Below are 16879 nucleotides of genomic sequence, written 5' to 3'. Positions count from 1 at the left end.
ATAGTTCCCCCTTATATCTGTATATCACCCCCTTATATCTGTATATCACCCCTTACATCTGTATATCACCCCTTATATCTGTATATCACCCCCTTATATCTGTATATCACCCCCTTACATCTGTATATCACCCCTTACATCTGTATATCACCCCTTACATCTGTATATCACCCCCTTATATCTGTATATCACCCCTTATATCTGTATATCACCCCCTTACATCTGTATATCACCCCTTACATCTGTATATCATCCCTTATATCTGTATATCACCCCCTTACATCTGTATATCACCCCTTACATCTGTATATCATCCCTTATATCTGTATATCACCCCTTACATCTGTATATCACCCCTTATATCTGTATATCACCCCCTTATATCTGTATATCACCCCCTTATATCTGTATACCACCCCTTACATCTGTATATCACCCCTTACATCTGTATATCATCCCTTACATCTGTATATCACCCCTTACATCTGTATATCACCCCTTATATCTGTATATCACCCCTTACATCTGTATATTACCCCCTTATATCTGTATACCACCCCTTATATCTGTATAGCACCCCCTTATATCTGTATATCACCCCCTTATATCTGTATATCACCCCCTTATATCTGTATACCACCCCTTATATCTGTATAGCACCCCCTTATATCTGTATATCACCCCCTTATATCTGTATATCACCCCTTACATCTGTATATCACCCCTTATATCTGTATATCACCCCTTACATCTGTATATCACCCCCTCATATCTGTATATCACCCCTTACATCTGTATATCACCCCTTACATCTGTATATTACTCTTTACATCTGTATATCACCCCCTTACATCTGTATATTACTCTTTACATCTGTATATCACCCCCTTACATCTGTATATTACTCTTTACATCTGTATATCACCCCTTACATTTGTATATCACCCCTTACATCTGTATATCACCCCTTACATCTGTATATCACCCCTTACATCTGTATATTACTCTTTACATCTGAATATCACCCCTTACATCTGTATATTACCCCTTACATCTGTATATTACTCTTTACATCTGAATATCACCCCTTACATCTGTATATTACTCTTTACATCTGAGTATCACCCCTTACATCTGTATATTACTCTTTACATCTGAATATCACCCCTTACATCTGTATATCACCCCTTACATCTGTATATTACTCTTTACATCTGAATATCACCCCTTACATCTGTATATTACTCTTTACATCTGTATATCACCCTTACATCTGTATATCACCCCTTACATCTGTATATCACCCCTTACATCTGTATATCACCCCTTACATCTGAATATTACCCCTTACATCCGTATACCATGGAGACAACTGGACACAGGTTCTGACATAGGGTCAGGTGGTATACATGTACAGTTGGTCTGACCCTGTCAGCAGATGAGTGGTTGGTAGATGTGTTACCACGGTTACCTTGCATCTGTCCTTCAGCTCCTCAAAATCCTTCTCTGTGACTTCTCCTGGAACTGGCATCGGCCCATCCACCGGTGATCCAGTGTCCGCCATTACACTCCACACGCCTCCACTCTACCCTGTAGCAGAGAACAATACATAGATACACCCAACTCTACCCTGTAGCAGAGAACAATACATAGATACACCCCACTCTACCCTGTAACAGAGAACAATACATAGATACCCTCCACTCTACCCTGTAACAGAGAACAATACATAGATACCCTCCACTCTACCCTGTAGCAGAGAACAAGACATAGAAATACTCCACTCTTTTCCACTCCACCCTGTAGCAGAGAACAATACATAGATATATTCCACTCTCCTCCACTCTACCCTGTAGCAGAGAACAATACATAGATACTCTACTTCTCCACTCTAGATGCTCCAGATGAGGACATTACCCTATGTTCATCAATTTTAAATTTAAATTGAAAAAAGATTAAAAAAAAGAAAAATCTGTTAATAGCAAAGGCACCACTACATAACCTGCTTGATAGATGTAAACACTTTTGAGAAGCTAAGTTGTATGGTTCGGGAGATATGGTCCGGACAAGAGCACTACCCTCAAATTTCCTAAGTTCATCATATTTCCATGGAAACGACAAAAATAAAAAATTCTAAAAATCTCTAAATAGCAAAAGGCACTACTACTGAGCATGACTAGTAAGTGTACCAAGTTTTGTGAAGCTAGGTTGTACGGTTTAGGAAATATGCTCCGGACAAGAGCACTACCCTCAAATTTCCTAAGTTCATCATATTTCCATGGAAACGACAAAAATAAAAAATTCTAAAAATCTCTAAATAGCAAAAGGCACTACTACTGAGCATGACTAGTAAGTGTACCCAGTTTTGGGAAGCTAGGTTCTACGGTTTAGGAAATATGCTCCGGACAAGAGCACTACCCTCAAATTTCCTAAGTTCATCATATTTCCATGGAAACGACAAAAATAAAAAATTCTAAAAATCTCTAAATAGCAAAAGGCACTACTACTGAGCATGACTAGTAAGTGTACCAAGTTTTGTGAAGCTAGGTTGTACGGTTTAGGAAATATGCTCCGGACAAGAGCACTACCCTCAAATTTCCTAAGTTCATCATATTTCCATGGAAACGACAAAAATAAAAAATTCTAAAAATCTCTAAATAGCAAAAGGCACTACTACTGAGCATGACTAGTAAGTGTACCCAGTTTTGGGAAGCTAGGTTCTACGGTTTAGGAAATATGCTCCGGACAAGAGCACTACCCTCAAATTTCCTAAGTTCATCATATTTCCATGGAAACGACAAAAATAAAAAATTCTAAAAATCTCTAAATAGCAAAAGGCACTACTACTGAGCATGACTAGTAAGTGTACCAAGTTTTGTGAAGCTAGGTTGTACGGTTTAGGAAATATGCTCCGGACAAGAGCACTACCCTCAAATTTCCTAAGTTCATCATATTTCCATGGAAACGACAAAAATAAAAAATTCTAAAAATCTCTAAATAGCAAAAGGCACTACTACTAAGCCTGACTAGTAAGTGTACCAAGTTTTGTGAAGCTAGGTTGTACGGTTTAGGAAATATGCTCCGGACAAGAGCACTACCCTCAAATTTCCTAAGTTCATCATATTTCCATGGAAACGACAAAAATAAAAAATTCTAAAAATCTCTAAATAGCAAAAGGCACTACTACTAAGCCTGACTAGTAAGTGTACCAAGTTTTGTGAAGCTAGGTTGTACGGTTTAGGAAATATGCTCCGGACAAACAATGATTACAGACAGACAGACGGACAGACGGACGGACGGACGGACATACTGATGGCTATATCCCCCCGTCATTATATGTCGGGGGGATAACAATACCTGGAGAGCAGGAAATACATTTTAAATGGTAAATCATCATGTCTAGTGATGTTTTATATCAAATTTCATACTTTTATTGACCAAGTTTGTTATACCTGTTTATTCACCTGAATTCGCTGAAGGGATACCACATGGGGTTTTTTTTAAAGCGCATATTAACATGAGATACATCTTTTTTTACACAATGAATCACAAATAACTTCTATTTTAAACTTTTTTGAAACTCTGAAATGTAAAGGTAGATCGTGTTAGGTAGGCAGAGCATTTTTACTGTGTTGTTGGTCATCTACCACCTATGACTCGACCTTCATTAAACTCCTGATCATCTATAATACTCATCAATTATTTGGACCCCGAAGGTGGCGTTGTAGCGAAGGATCACTGTATGCATAAATTCAACTCAAATATTGATTTTCAGAACTGTTAGTCAACTGATACCATGCTTGTGTCAGTGGCCATCACTGGGATTGTCTCAACTGATGCCTTGTGTCAGTGGCCATCACTGGGATTGTCTCAACTGATGCCTTGTGTCAGTGGCCATCACTGGGATTGTCTCAACTGATGCCTTGTGTCAGTGGCCATCACTGGGATTGTCTCAACTGATGCCTTGTGTCAGTGGCCATCACTGGGATTGTCTCAACTGATGCCTTGTGTCAGGGGCCATCACTGGGATTGTCTCAACTGATGCCTTGTGTCAGTGGCCATCACTGGGATTGTCTCAACTGATGCCTTGTGTCAGTGGCCATCACTGGGATTGTCTCAACTGATGCCTTGTGTCAGTGGCCATCACTGGGATTGTCTCAACTGATGCCTTGAGTCAGTGGCCATCACTGGGATTGTCTCAACTGATGCCTTGTGTCAGTGGCCATCACTGGGATTGTCTCAACTGATGCCTTGTGTCAGCGGCCATCACTGGGATTGTCTCAACTGATGCCTTGTGTTAGTGGCCATCACTGGGATTGTTTCAACTGATACCATGCTTCTGTCAGTGGCCATCACTGGGATTGTCTCAACTGATGCCTTGTGTCAGTGGCCATCACTGGGATTGTCTCAACTGATGCCTTGTGTCAGTGGCCATCAATGGGATTGTCTCAACTGATGCCTTGTGTCAGTGGCCATCACTGGGATTGTCTCAACTGATGCCTTGTGTCAGCGGCCATCACTTGGATTGTCTCAACTGATGCCTTGTGTCAGTGGCCATCACTGGGATTGTCTCAACTGATGCCTTGTGTCAGTGGCCATCACTGGGATTGTCTCAACTGATGCCTTGTGTCAGTGGCCATCACTGGGATTGTTTCAACTGATGCCTTGTGTCAGTGGCCATCACTGGGATTGTCTCAACTGATGCCTTGTGTCAGTGGCCATCACTGGGATTGTCTCAACTGATGCCTTGTGTCAGCGGCCATCACTGGGATTGTCTCAACTGATGCCTTGTGTCAGTGGCCATCACTGGGATTGTCTCAACTGAAGCCTTGTGTCAGTGGCCATCACTGGGATTGTCTCAACTGATGCCTTGGGTCAGTGGCCATCACTGGGATTGTCTCAACTGATGCCATGCTTGTGTCAGCGGCCATCACTGGGATTGTCTCAACTGATGCCTTGTGTTAGTGGCCATCACTGGGATTGTCTTAACTGATGCCTTGTGTCAGTGGTTATCACCGGGATTTTGTCTAACAATCAATAACAGATGAAACAGTGAATACATGTACATATATTTCAGGGGTGGGGGTTTTCAAAGACCAGTTAATTTCCCTACTTTGGCAGGTTTTTTAGTAACCCCGATTTAAGGATTGGCAGACCTAGACAAGTGCTTAATTTTCAAACTTGTTGAGCAAAATCTGATTTTGATAACTGATTTCTTCCTGACACTCATTTAGTATTGAAAACCTCCCAGTAGGTTTGTTTGTTTGTTTGTTTGTTGTTTAATGCCGCACTCAGCAATATCCTAGCTATATGATAGAGGTCTGTAAATAATCGAGTCTGCACCAGACAATCCAGTGATTGACATCACGAGCATCGATCCACGCAATTGGGATATGACATGCATCAACCAAGTCAGCGAACCTGACCACCCGATCCCGCTCCCATAGTAAGTTGCCTTTTACGGCAAGCTTGGGTTGCTAAAGACCTATTCTACTACAGATCTTCATGGGTCCCCAGTAGATAGTCACAGGACATGTAGTTAGGAAAACAGCATTCTGATCCATGCTAAACAGCTCTTCAGTTTTCAATACTTTTTCTACAACTGACAATTATTTTCACAGGATCACCTTAAAAAGTTGTATTGTCCTTTCAGCAATATTTGTGCAAGAGCAGGATACACCAAGAAAGAGTTTCCTCAATAGTACCCATGGGGAATCAAACCTAGATATAACCATGACAACCTAGATATAACCATGACAACCTAGATATAACCATGACAAGCAAACACTTCAGAAACTAGCCTGCACCGCCATGCTTGTTGCTGACACCGTGACCTTGATCTCACCTGACCCACTGACCAACTTTCAGGAATATGACATCACCTGACATCTTGGCTGACACTAATCAACCTGCTACATGACAATTATTACCTTGTTATGTCACAAGTATTGATCAGTCTCACAAACAACAAACCGACAGAAGGTCACACTCGTGTTTCACAGTATAACAGCATCAGATTTCCTGTCAAGGTTTCTTCCCATCTTAATTACTGCATAGTAAGTGAGTGAGTTGGGTTTAACGCCGCTTTTAACAGTGAGTGAGTGAGTGAGTGAGTGAGGTTTTACGCCGCTTTTAGCAATATTCCAGCAATATCACGGCGGGGGACACCAGAAATGTGCTTCACACATGCCTTGTCGAACCCGGGTCTTCGGCGTGACGAGCTAACGCTTTAACCACTAGGCTACCCGACCGCCCCCGCTTTTAACAGTATTCCAGTTATATCGTGGCATGACAGCTTCATGTGGGAGGAAAGCCTGAAGTGATGCAGGTCTCAGACGTTAACCAACCTCGGTGAAACCCACTAGCACGGGTATGGTGCTGACAAACCTAGAAACATAATCAGGGCAAACCGGGATTCAAACCCTCAATCATAGGTTTCTGGCATGGGACGCAACTCTGCACAGCGAATCGCAGCGCCTTAGATGACTGGGCCACCCGTGCCCCATACTGCGTAGTACGTGGAGAATAAAATGAGAAAGACTGAAGCCAGTGTCATTTTGTTAAAATAAAGTGCTAAAGTAAATATTTGTGTCTGTTTTGATAAATGTAATCTTGCTTCACTGAATTTAACATTGAAAATCACCAAATGACACCGACCGATCCACTTCATTGATCCATCAGTCCATTGGTCCATCGGTTGGGATGATCCAATCATCAATCCTGATTTTACAACCAGTTCCCTACACTACTAATTATTAAACAAGTTTGTGAAACATATCTTAGGTGACATTTCTTTTATCAATATTGCCACCAATGTCATTGTCATCCCGGGTGTCAGTTCCCTTATCTTTGTGCTGCTGTCATTGTTATCCTGGGTGTGAGTTCCCTTATCTTTGTGCTGCTGTCATTGTTATCCCGGGTGTCAGTTCCCTTATCTTTGTGCTGCTGTCATTGTCATCCCGGGTGTTAGTTCCCTTATCTTTGTGCTGCTGTCATTGTTATCCCGGGTGTTAGTTCCCTTATCTTTGTGCTGCTGTCATTGTCATCCCGGGTGTCAGTTCCCTTATCTTTGTGCTGCTGTCATTGTCATCCCGGGTGTGAGTTCCCTTATCTTTGTGCTGCTGTCATTGTCATCCCGGGTGTCAGTTCCCTTATCTTTGTGCTGCTGTCATTGTCATCCCGGGTGTGAGTTCCCTTATCTTTGTGCTGCTGTCATTGTTATCCCGGGTGTTAGTTCCCTTATCTTTGTGCTGCTGTCATTGTTATCCCGGGTGTTAGTTCCCTTATCTTTGTGCTGCTGTCATTGTCATCCCGGGTGTTAGTTCCCTTATCTTTGTGCTGCTGTCATTGTTATCCCGGGTGTTAGTTCCCTTATCTTTGTGTTGCTGTCATTGTCATCCCGGGTGTCAGTTCCCTTATCTTTGTGCTGCTGTCATTGTTATCCCGGGTGTGAGTTCCCTTATCTTTGTGCTGCTGTCATTGTCATCCCGGGTGTCAGTTCCCTTATCTTTGTGCTGCTGTCATTGTCATCCCGGGTGTGAGATCCCTTATCTTTGTGCTGCTGTCATTGTCATCCCGGGTGTTAGTTCCCTTATCTTTGTGCTGCTGTCATTGTACAGTTACCATGGTTACATTGTACAACTGCAGAAATTGTGGCTTCAGTATGCATAAACTCATAAAAACTCACCATCAAAGTGAGTGAGTGAGTGAGTTTAATTAAAGTCACGTCGGCAATATTTCAGCCATAATGTGACTTGAACAAGTTATACAATGGGTATAAAAACTGTCGACGAGGGACTCACCATCAAAGACTTTGGTAATAATAAAGTACAGATTACTGCGTAAGTGATACAACCACACCATCAAACATGAGGGTGGACAAAAGACTTGTGCTTACAGCATAATTTCCAAAAGAGCATCGCCACAACCTTTCACGGATCCATTATTGTAATGAGTACAGACTCCACTCCACACAAAGCTGAATCAGGGAACGGTATTCTTGGTTTCCATAATGAGCTGCTAATTCTTCCCCTCCATACAGCAGACATCACACGCGGAACGGAATTACACTCAAACATAAATGCATCTATCACATTGACAATTTCCCGTCTTTCATAAGATTTTTTTCACTTTCTATAATAGACACAAGAAATTGGCACAGTAGACTTGTATTAAATTAATAACACCTTAGAATCAAATTCTTTTTTAAAATGACCCTTATTATTCTTTAATCAGACGTATTGATTTCTCCAATCACCCTGTGATCAACACAGAGTGAAATAGCAGCAGTAGATAATGAGCAGCAATCAATGAACGATGCCATCCTTGCTGCTTTTTATTCAACTGAGCTACCGGCATACAAGTAGGTCACACAGAGTATATCAAAAGTGTTGGCCAGTCACTGTTGCCTTGACCACCAGACTTAAGGAATGGTAAAGGTATATACAAGACAATAATGCCCAGTTGAGGCAGACAACTCCATTTTCATTCAGTGTGAACATAATGGTGGACAGGATGTGTAAATAGAAATTGAATTGACTTCTCTGTCCTGGTTCGAAATAATGTCAACAGTATTGGCCACATTTGCCGTTTCAAGTGTCCTCTAATTTCAAATATTTTTGGTAGAATAAATAGAGAATCTCACCCGAGTGTCTTTTTATATCAAATATATCAACACGAGTTGATAAAAGTGGTATTTTCCACTTTAGTCAACGAGTACACTAGTTGTACACTAGAGTACACTAGATGTACACTAGTTGTAGGTCTATCATGGTATGTCACTTATTCAAAAAGGATAAAAAACCCTGAAGCCATGCTCCTCTTGCTTATAATTCTCCTGCTGTTGTCTCTCCACCACTGAACCCTGAGACACTACTTATACATATCAGTTATGTACATACACAGTCATCAGTTAGGCCATACATATCAGTTATGAACATACACAGTCATCAGTTAGGCCACACATATCAGTTATGAACATACACAGTCATCAGTTAGGCCACACATATCAGTTATGTACATACACAGTCATCAGTTAGGCCACACATTTATTTTTGATTTCATGGGCCTACCATGGGGCCTTGTCTCCTAGATGGTGACTAGATAATATCTAGGTGATGACTAGATGATGACAAGATGTGACAAGATGATAACATGATAGTGACTAGATGATGATGAAAAGATGACTAGGTGATAACAAGATGGTGACTAGGTGGTGACTAGATAATATCTAGATGATGACTAGATGATAACAAGATGGTGACAAGATAATATCTAGATGATGACTAGATGATAACAAGATGGTGAATAGATGGTGACTAGATAATATCTAGATGATGACTAGGTGATAACAAGATGGTGACTAGATAATATCTAGATGACTAGATGATAACAAGATGGTGACTAGATGGTGACTAGATAATATCTAGGTGATGACAAGATGGTGACTAGATAATATCTAGATGATGACTAGGTGATAACAAGATGGTGACTAGATAATATCTAGATGACTAGATAACAAGATGGGGACTAGATGGTGACTAGATAATATCTAAATGATGACTAGATGATAACAAGATGGTGACTAGATGGTGACTAGATAATATCAAGCTGATGACTAGATGATAACAAGATGGTGACTAGATGATGACTAGATGATGACAAGATGTGACAAGATGATAACATGATAGTGACTAGATGATGATGAAAAGATGACTAGGTGATAACAAGATGGTGACTAGATGGTGACTAGATAATATCTAGATGACTAGATGATAACAAGATGGTGACTAGATAATATCTAGATGATGACTAGATGATAACAAGATGGTGACTAGATAATATCTAGATGATGACTAGATGATAACAAGATGGTGACTAGATGGTGACTAGATAATATCTAGGTGATGACAAGATGTGACAAGATGATAACATGATAGTGACTAGATGATGATGAAAAGATGACTAGGTGATAAAATGGTGACTAGATGATAATAAGATGATAAAAATATGGTGAAAATATGGTGGCTTCATGATGACTAGATAACAAGATGGTGACAAGATAACCAGATGACGACAAGAGGATGACTAGATGATGACTAGAGAAAACAAGATGGTGACTAGATGATAACTAGAGGAATACTAGATGATGACAAGATGATGACTTGATGATAACATAATGGGGACCAGTTGATGACAAGATTATGGCTAGATGATAACAAGATTATGACTAGGTGGTGACAAGATGTGACTACATGATAACTAGATTAAAACAAGATGGTGACTAGATGATGACAATGACATAATGATGACGAGATGATGACGAGATGATGACAAGGTAACACTACACAAGATGTCACCTGGAGTCTTGTCATTAAGAGAAAAGTATCAACAAAGACTCATCCCTTTTGCTATTCGTCTCTTTAACCTCTCTTCTTGTGAGTTGTGAAGACCTGCAACACAAATGACAGCATCTCCTGTGAGGCCTCTGATTGGCTGCACAATCATCCTCGTGAGCCGTAGAGAACCAATGTAGAGGATGCTGATGACACCAGGTGAAGTGGAAGCTGCAGCCAGGCAAGACTGAAGAAAACTGAGAGATGCAGGGAGAACGATGGTGTGCTAGCCTTTATTCACAACTATGTGACTGTTTGACATTCAAGACCTGACATTTTGTGCGTTTATGGACCTAATACCGCAAGCGATGGAGTGCACACTTGGTGCACATCACTTAATATGTCAGGTCTCTCACATAAATAACTGCAGAAAGTTCAAATTCTTATCCTACAATTGGTAAAAACATATTCAACTTACAAATTAGGTCTGGAGGTACTCAAGTGATGCCAAGGATTTATCAACTCCGGCCCTGTCTGCAGGAAGTGGCAGTACAACTTCCCAGTGCATATTGCCCTGGTCACATCTAATATTAGGGCTTTGTAGAGGAGACTTGTACTTCACTGATAACAAGACCAGCAAAGGGGAAAAGGCTAAATGTTTAGTTTAACATTCTTAGAATGTGACTTCAAAACAATAAGAACTTTAAAAAATCACAAGTTTGAATAAAATAAAGTAAAAATTCCAAATTTGCCTGCTAAGGTCACTAATAGTTTGGAACGTATCAAAATCCCTGCTGAGTAAGTATTTGAATGTAGGGACTCCCTAAATGTAGGGACTCCCTAAATGTGCCACTTTTAACATCACAGTTCTAACAAGGGCCTCAGTGATGTTCTTGCTTCATTGTGGACACTGTGTGCCATGAGGAGTAACTGTACTGGGCCTCTGTACTGGGCCTCTGTACTGGGCCTCTGTACTGGGTCACTGTACTGGGTCACTGTACTGGGTCACTGTACTGGGTCACTGTACTGGGCCACTGTACTGGGTCACTGTACTGGGTCACTGTACTGGGTCACTGTACTGGGTCACTGTACTGGGTCACTGTACTGGGCCACTGTCCTGGGTCACTGTACTGGGCCACTGTACTGGGCCACTGTACTGGGTCACTGTACTGGGCCACTGTACTGGGCCACTGTACTGGGCCACTCTATTGGGTCACTGTACTGGGCCTCTATACTGGGCCTCTGTACTGGGCCACTCTACTGGGTCACTCTATTGGGTCACTGTACTGGGCCACTGTACTGGGTCACTGTACTGGGTCACTGTACTGGGCCACTCTACTGGGTCACTGTACTGGGTCACTGTAATGGGTCACTGTACTGGGTCACTGTACTGGGCCACTCTACTGGGTCACTGTACTGGGTCACTGTAATGGGTCACTGTACTGGGCCTCTGTACTGGGTCACTGTACTGGGCCACTCTACTGGGTCACTGTACTGGGCCACTGTACTGGGTCACTGTACCAGGCCTCTGTACTGGGTCACTGTACTGGGTCACTGTACCGGGCCTCTGTACTGGGTGACTGTACTGGGCAACTGTACTGGGCCACTGTACTGGGTCACTGTACTGGGTCACTGTACTGGGCCACTGTACTGGGCCACTGTACTGGGCCACTCTATTGGGTCACTGTACTGGGCCTCTATACTGGGCCTCTGTACTGGGCCACTGTACTGGGTCACTGTACTGGGTCACTGTACTGGGCCACTCTACTGGGTCACTGTACTGGGTCACTGTACTGGGTCACTGTACTGGGCCTCTGTACTGGGTCACTGTACTGGGCCTCTGTATTGGGCCTCTGTATTAGGCCTCTGTATTGGGCCTCTGTACTGGGTCACTCTACTGGGTCACTGTACTGGGCCTCTGTACTGGGCCACTCAACTGGGTCACTGTACTGGGTCACTGTACTGGGTCACTGTACTGGGCCACTCTACTGGGCCACTCAACTGGGTCACTGTACGGGGTCACTGTACTGGGCCACTCTACTGGGCCTCTGTACTGGGCCTCTGTACTGGGTCACTGTCCTGGGTCACTCTACTGGGTCACTGTACTGGGTCACTGTACCCGGCCTCTGTATTGGGTCACTGTACTGGGCCACTCTACTGGGTCACTGTACTGGGCCACTGTACTGGGTCACTGTACCGGGCCTCTGTACTGGGCCACTGTACTGGGTCACTGTATTGGGCCACTGTACTGGGTCACTGTACCGGGCCTCTGTACTGGGTCACTGTACTGGGTCACTGTACTGGGCCTCTGTAATGGGTCACTGTACTGGGTCACTGTACTGCGTCACTGTACTGGGTCACTGTACGGGGTCACTCTACTGGGTCACTGTACTGGGCCACTCTACTGGGTCACTCTACTGGGTCACTGTACTGGGTCACTGTACGGGGTCACTCTACTGGGTCACTGTACTGGGCCACTCTACTGGGTCACTCTACTGGGTCACTGTACTGGATCACTGTACTGGGCCACTCTACTGGGTCACTGTACTGGGTCACTGTACGGGGTCACTGTACTGGGCCACTCTACTGGGCCTCTGTACTGGGCCTCTGTACTGGGTCACTGTCCTGGGTCACTCTACTGGGTCACTGTACTGGGTCACTGTACCCGGCCTCTGTATTGGGTCACTGTACTGGGCCACTCTACTGGGTCACTGTACTGGGCCACTGTACTGGGTCACTGTACCGGGCCTCTGTACTGGGCCACTGTACTGGGTCACTGTATTGGGCCACTGTACTGGGTCACTGTACCGGGCCTCTGTACTGGGTCACTGTACTGGGTCACTGTACTGGGCCTCTGTAATGGGTCACTGTACTGGGTCACTGTACTGCGTCACTGTACTGGGTCACTGTACGGGGTCACTCTACTGGGTCACTGTACTGGGCCACTCTACTGGGTCACTCTACTGGGTCACTGTACTGGGTCACTGTACGGGGTCACTCTACTGGGTCACTGTACTGGGCCACTCTACTGGGTCACTCTACTGGGTCACTGTACTGGATCACTGTACTGGGCCACTGTACTGGGTCACTGTACTGGGTCACTGTACTGGGCCTCTATACTGGGTCACTGTACTGGGTCACTGTACTGGGCCACTCTACTGGGTCACTGTACTGGGTCACTGTACTGGGTCACTGTACTGGGTCACTGTACTGGGCCTCTGTACTGGGTCACTGTACTGGGTCACTGTACTGGGCCTCTGTACTGGGTCACTGTACTGGGTCACTTTACTGCTTCACTCTACTGGGTTTTAACAGTTTTAACAGTTTTAAGTTTCCATCTGTCAAGGAATGTTGGAACAGGTAACAAGGAGCTGGCATCTAAAGGTGAAGCAGTGGAAAACACTGACCAGAGATTGTCAGAGTGCAAGCAGATATTAAGACAATCTTGAAATTTTCTTCTTACCACAAATGTCATGACAGTTATATTTGTGTGTAGATCTTTGGGGATGCCAATGAAACTAACTTAATATTTCCCAGAAGAATTTACATGTATTTGTTCAATCAGATAGTTGGAGATTTTAGGTTACTAGATAATCACCAAACTTCCCCCTTACATTCTTACTGTACCAATTACAAAGCAGTGGAAACAAACATGACGAAATAGAAACTCAAACTGACAAACATGAATGCAGTTTATCTGGGGTAAGAGTATTTGGCATTGCTACAGTCATCACTTGTTTGTAAACATAAGGGTCAGTCGGTTGCAAGTTCAGCTCCTTGCATGGTTGTAGGCACCTAGCACAGTTGGGAGCAGTGGTTGGTGGCAGTGATAGTATCGGTGTTCCCGCTGGCTTATGCAACTGCACATCCTGGTAGACTGGTGGCAGTGATAGTATCAGTGTTCCCGCTGGCTTATGCAACTGCACATCCTGGTAGACTGGTGGCAGTGATAGTATCAGTGTTCCCGCTGGCTTATGCAACTGCACATCCTGGTAGACTGGTGGCAGTGATAGTATCGGTGTTCCCGCTGGCTTATGCAACTGCACATCCTGGTAGACTGGTGGTAGTGATAGTATCGGTGTTCCCGCTGGCTCATGCAACTGCACATCCTGGTAGACTGGTGGTAGTGATAGTATCGGTGTTCCCGCTGGCTTATGCAACTGCACATCCTGGTAGACTGGTGGCAGTGATAGTATCGGTGTTCCCGCTCTCTTATGCAACTGCACATCCTGGTAGACTGGTGGCAGTGATAGTATCGGTGTTCCCGCTCTCTTATGCAACTGCACATCCTGGTGGACTGGTGGCAGTGATAGTATCGGTGTTCCCGCTGGCTCATGCAACTGCACATCCTGGTAGACTGGTGGCAGTGATAGTATCAGTGTTCCCGCTGGCTTATGCAACTGCACATCCTGGTGGACTGGTGGCAGTGATAGTATCAGTGTTCCCGCTGGCTCATGCAACTGCACATCCTGGTAGACTGGTGGCAGTGATAGTATCGGTGTTCCCGCTGGCTTATGCAACTGCACATCCTGGTAGACTGGTGGCAGTGATAGTATCAGTGTTCCCGCTGGCTCATGCAACTGCACATCCTGGTGGACTGGTGGCAGTGATAGTATCAGTGTTCCCGCTGGCTTATGCAACTGCACATCCTGGTGGACTGGTGGTAGTGATAGTATCGGTGTTCCCGCTGGCTTATGCAACTGCACATCCTGGTAGACTGGTGGCAGTGATAGTATCGGTGTTCCCGCTGGCTTATGCAACTGCACATCCTGGTGGACTGGTAACTCTGAAGATTACCAGTCCCCCCAAATGTTTGTCAGTCACACCTTTCAACAAATGGAAAACATATGAAAATTACCTGGTTTTAATTCTTTAAACATGTTAAACAACATGTTCAATGCAATGACATCATCTCTGCAGTGAAGATATGGGGAAGAATAGGTCTTCAGCAACCCATGCTTTCTGTAAAAGGTGACTATGCTTGTAGTAAAAGGCGACTAACGGGTTCGGGTGGTCAGGCTCGCTGATATGGTTGATGCATGTCATCGATCCCAATTGTGTGGATCGATGTTCATGATGTCAATCCCTGGATTGTCTGGTCCAGACTCGGTTATTTACTGACCGCCGTCATATTGCTGGAATATTGCTGAGTGCGGCGTTAAACAACAAACAAACAAACAAAAATCTCTGCAGTAACATAGTTAGATCTACACGTCATTCACACAAAGTTCTGTCTCAATTTTCTCTATTTAAATATTTCGAGACGAAGTTGCTACAAATAAATATTTTACCTCGAAGCAAAGCAAAATGTTATTTCCTTGCACTCAAAAGACCTTGTCCACAGGGACTGGCAGTCACATGAATTACCGGTCAAGGCCCAACATTGCCAGTAAAAAACCTGGTAATAGCCAGTAAATGGGAAGACTGAGCATAGAGACCTCTGTGGACGTGCTTATAACTGCTGGGACATACTCATATATCGGAACTAGCACGTGCTGCATCAGTGGTTGACAGTCAGATGGAAAAGTGGCTGCAGTACAATCTCCGAGTGGGAGAACCAGTCTGCAGGACTGGCTTAGAGCTGTCTCGAAGTCTGTGTGAGTGTGTCAAAGGATTTCATAGTCAGCCCACTGAGAATCCATACTGTCTGATAGCATGGACATCATACTCAAATACTGTATACTGACTCCGATCTTAATGTTTTATATCCCACTAAAGCCGAGTGGCAGGCAGAGAAACAAGTACCATCTAATTAACGTCTTGAAATGACACAACCGGGAATCGAACCCCTGACCCTCAACTTTGGGAAAACGCTCCACCAACTAGATGATGGAGGTGGTCCGAGCAGGAATAGAAACTAGGACATGAGACCTGATAATCTTCTAATATATTACTACAGGATCGTCATGGTCGCTATACCAAACACTGAAAGCACTACAACTATGCCCTGATGTTAAACTGTGACACCCATAAGTTTAATGTCCAACCATAAAGACAATTAGACAAGCATATAGAATATCACACCCCAAAATAAGGTCACACTCAACATGAGGTCACTCTCCAACATGAAGTTACACTCAACATGAGGTCACACTCCAACATGAGGTCACACCCCAACATGAGGTCACACTCCAACATGAGGTCACACTCCAACATGAGGTCACACTCCTTCACAATCAAAGTGAAGCTGTATCAACTGAACATTAATAAAATTAAACATGATGAAAACAGGTTATGTTTGACAACACATTTCTCATCAATTAAACCACAGCCAGATGGCCACAGATCAATATTCCGCTTATGCTTCCTGTACCAAGTTGTCGGCCTCCACTGACTGCCACTGTTGTCTGTACAGTGGAAACACAGGAGTGACGAGCAGTTAGAAGGTGATTTGTCACATTATGCATACAACCCACTTACCTGGTAGACACTCTCCCAACATGGTTGCTACTCCAGGACAGAACACAGCTACCAGTCTCACTACATCAACATCCTACTCAGAAGCCTCTCACTGATAACATGTAAATAACTGACAACTTCATTGC

At 43.8% G+C, this 16879-nt stretch overlaps 2 protein-coding genes across 2 annotated transcripts in view; both read right to left on the bottom strand.

The window, feature by feature from the left end:
• The window catches only part of LOC124125253 (CRAL-TRIO domain-containing protein C3H8.02-like), a 70435-nt gene that overhangs the window by 39341 nt on the left and 14215 nt on the right, over positions 1–16879 (bottom strand). Inside the window, exon 2 of the mRNA XM_048381010.1 lies at positions 1472–1590. Coding sequence (XP_048236967.1) covers positions 1472–1564 — 93 coding nt within the window. The 5' untranslated portion in view covers positions 1565–1590. The remainder of the gene's footprint in view (positions 1–1471; positions 1591–16879) is intronic.
• LOC125372089 (repetitive proline-rich cell wall protein-like) lies at positions 14003–16490 on the bottom strand. The gene is made up of 2 exons (XM_048381043.1): positions 16400–16490; positions 14003–15051 (listed from the first exon to the last, which is right to left on the bottom strand). Exons 1-2 carry the CDS (start codon positions 16488–16490, stop codon positions 14003–14005), a joined length of 1140 nt encoding a protein of 379 aa, XP_048237000.1.

This window comes from Haliotis rufescens, unplaced genomic scaffold, assembly GCF_023055435.1.
Source record: "Haliotis rufescens isolate VD_foot unplaced genomic scaffold, xgHalRufe1.0.p SCAF_35, whole genome shotgun sequence".
NCBI classification, from domain to species: domain Eukaryota; kingdom Metazoa; phylum Mollusca; class Gastropoda; order Lepetellida; family Haliotidae; genus Haliotis; species Haliotis rufescens.
The sequence above is the reverse complement of the archived record's forward strand: the minus strand, read 5'-3'. Positions and strand labels throughout refer to the sequence as shown.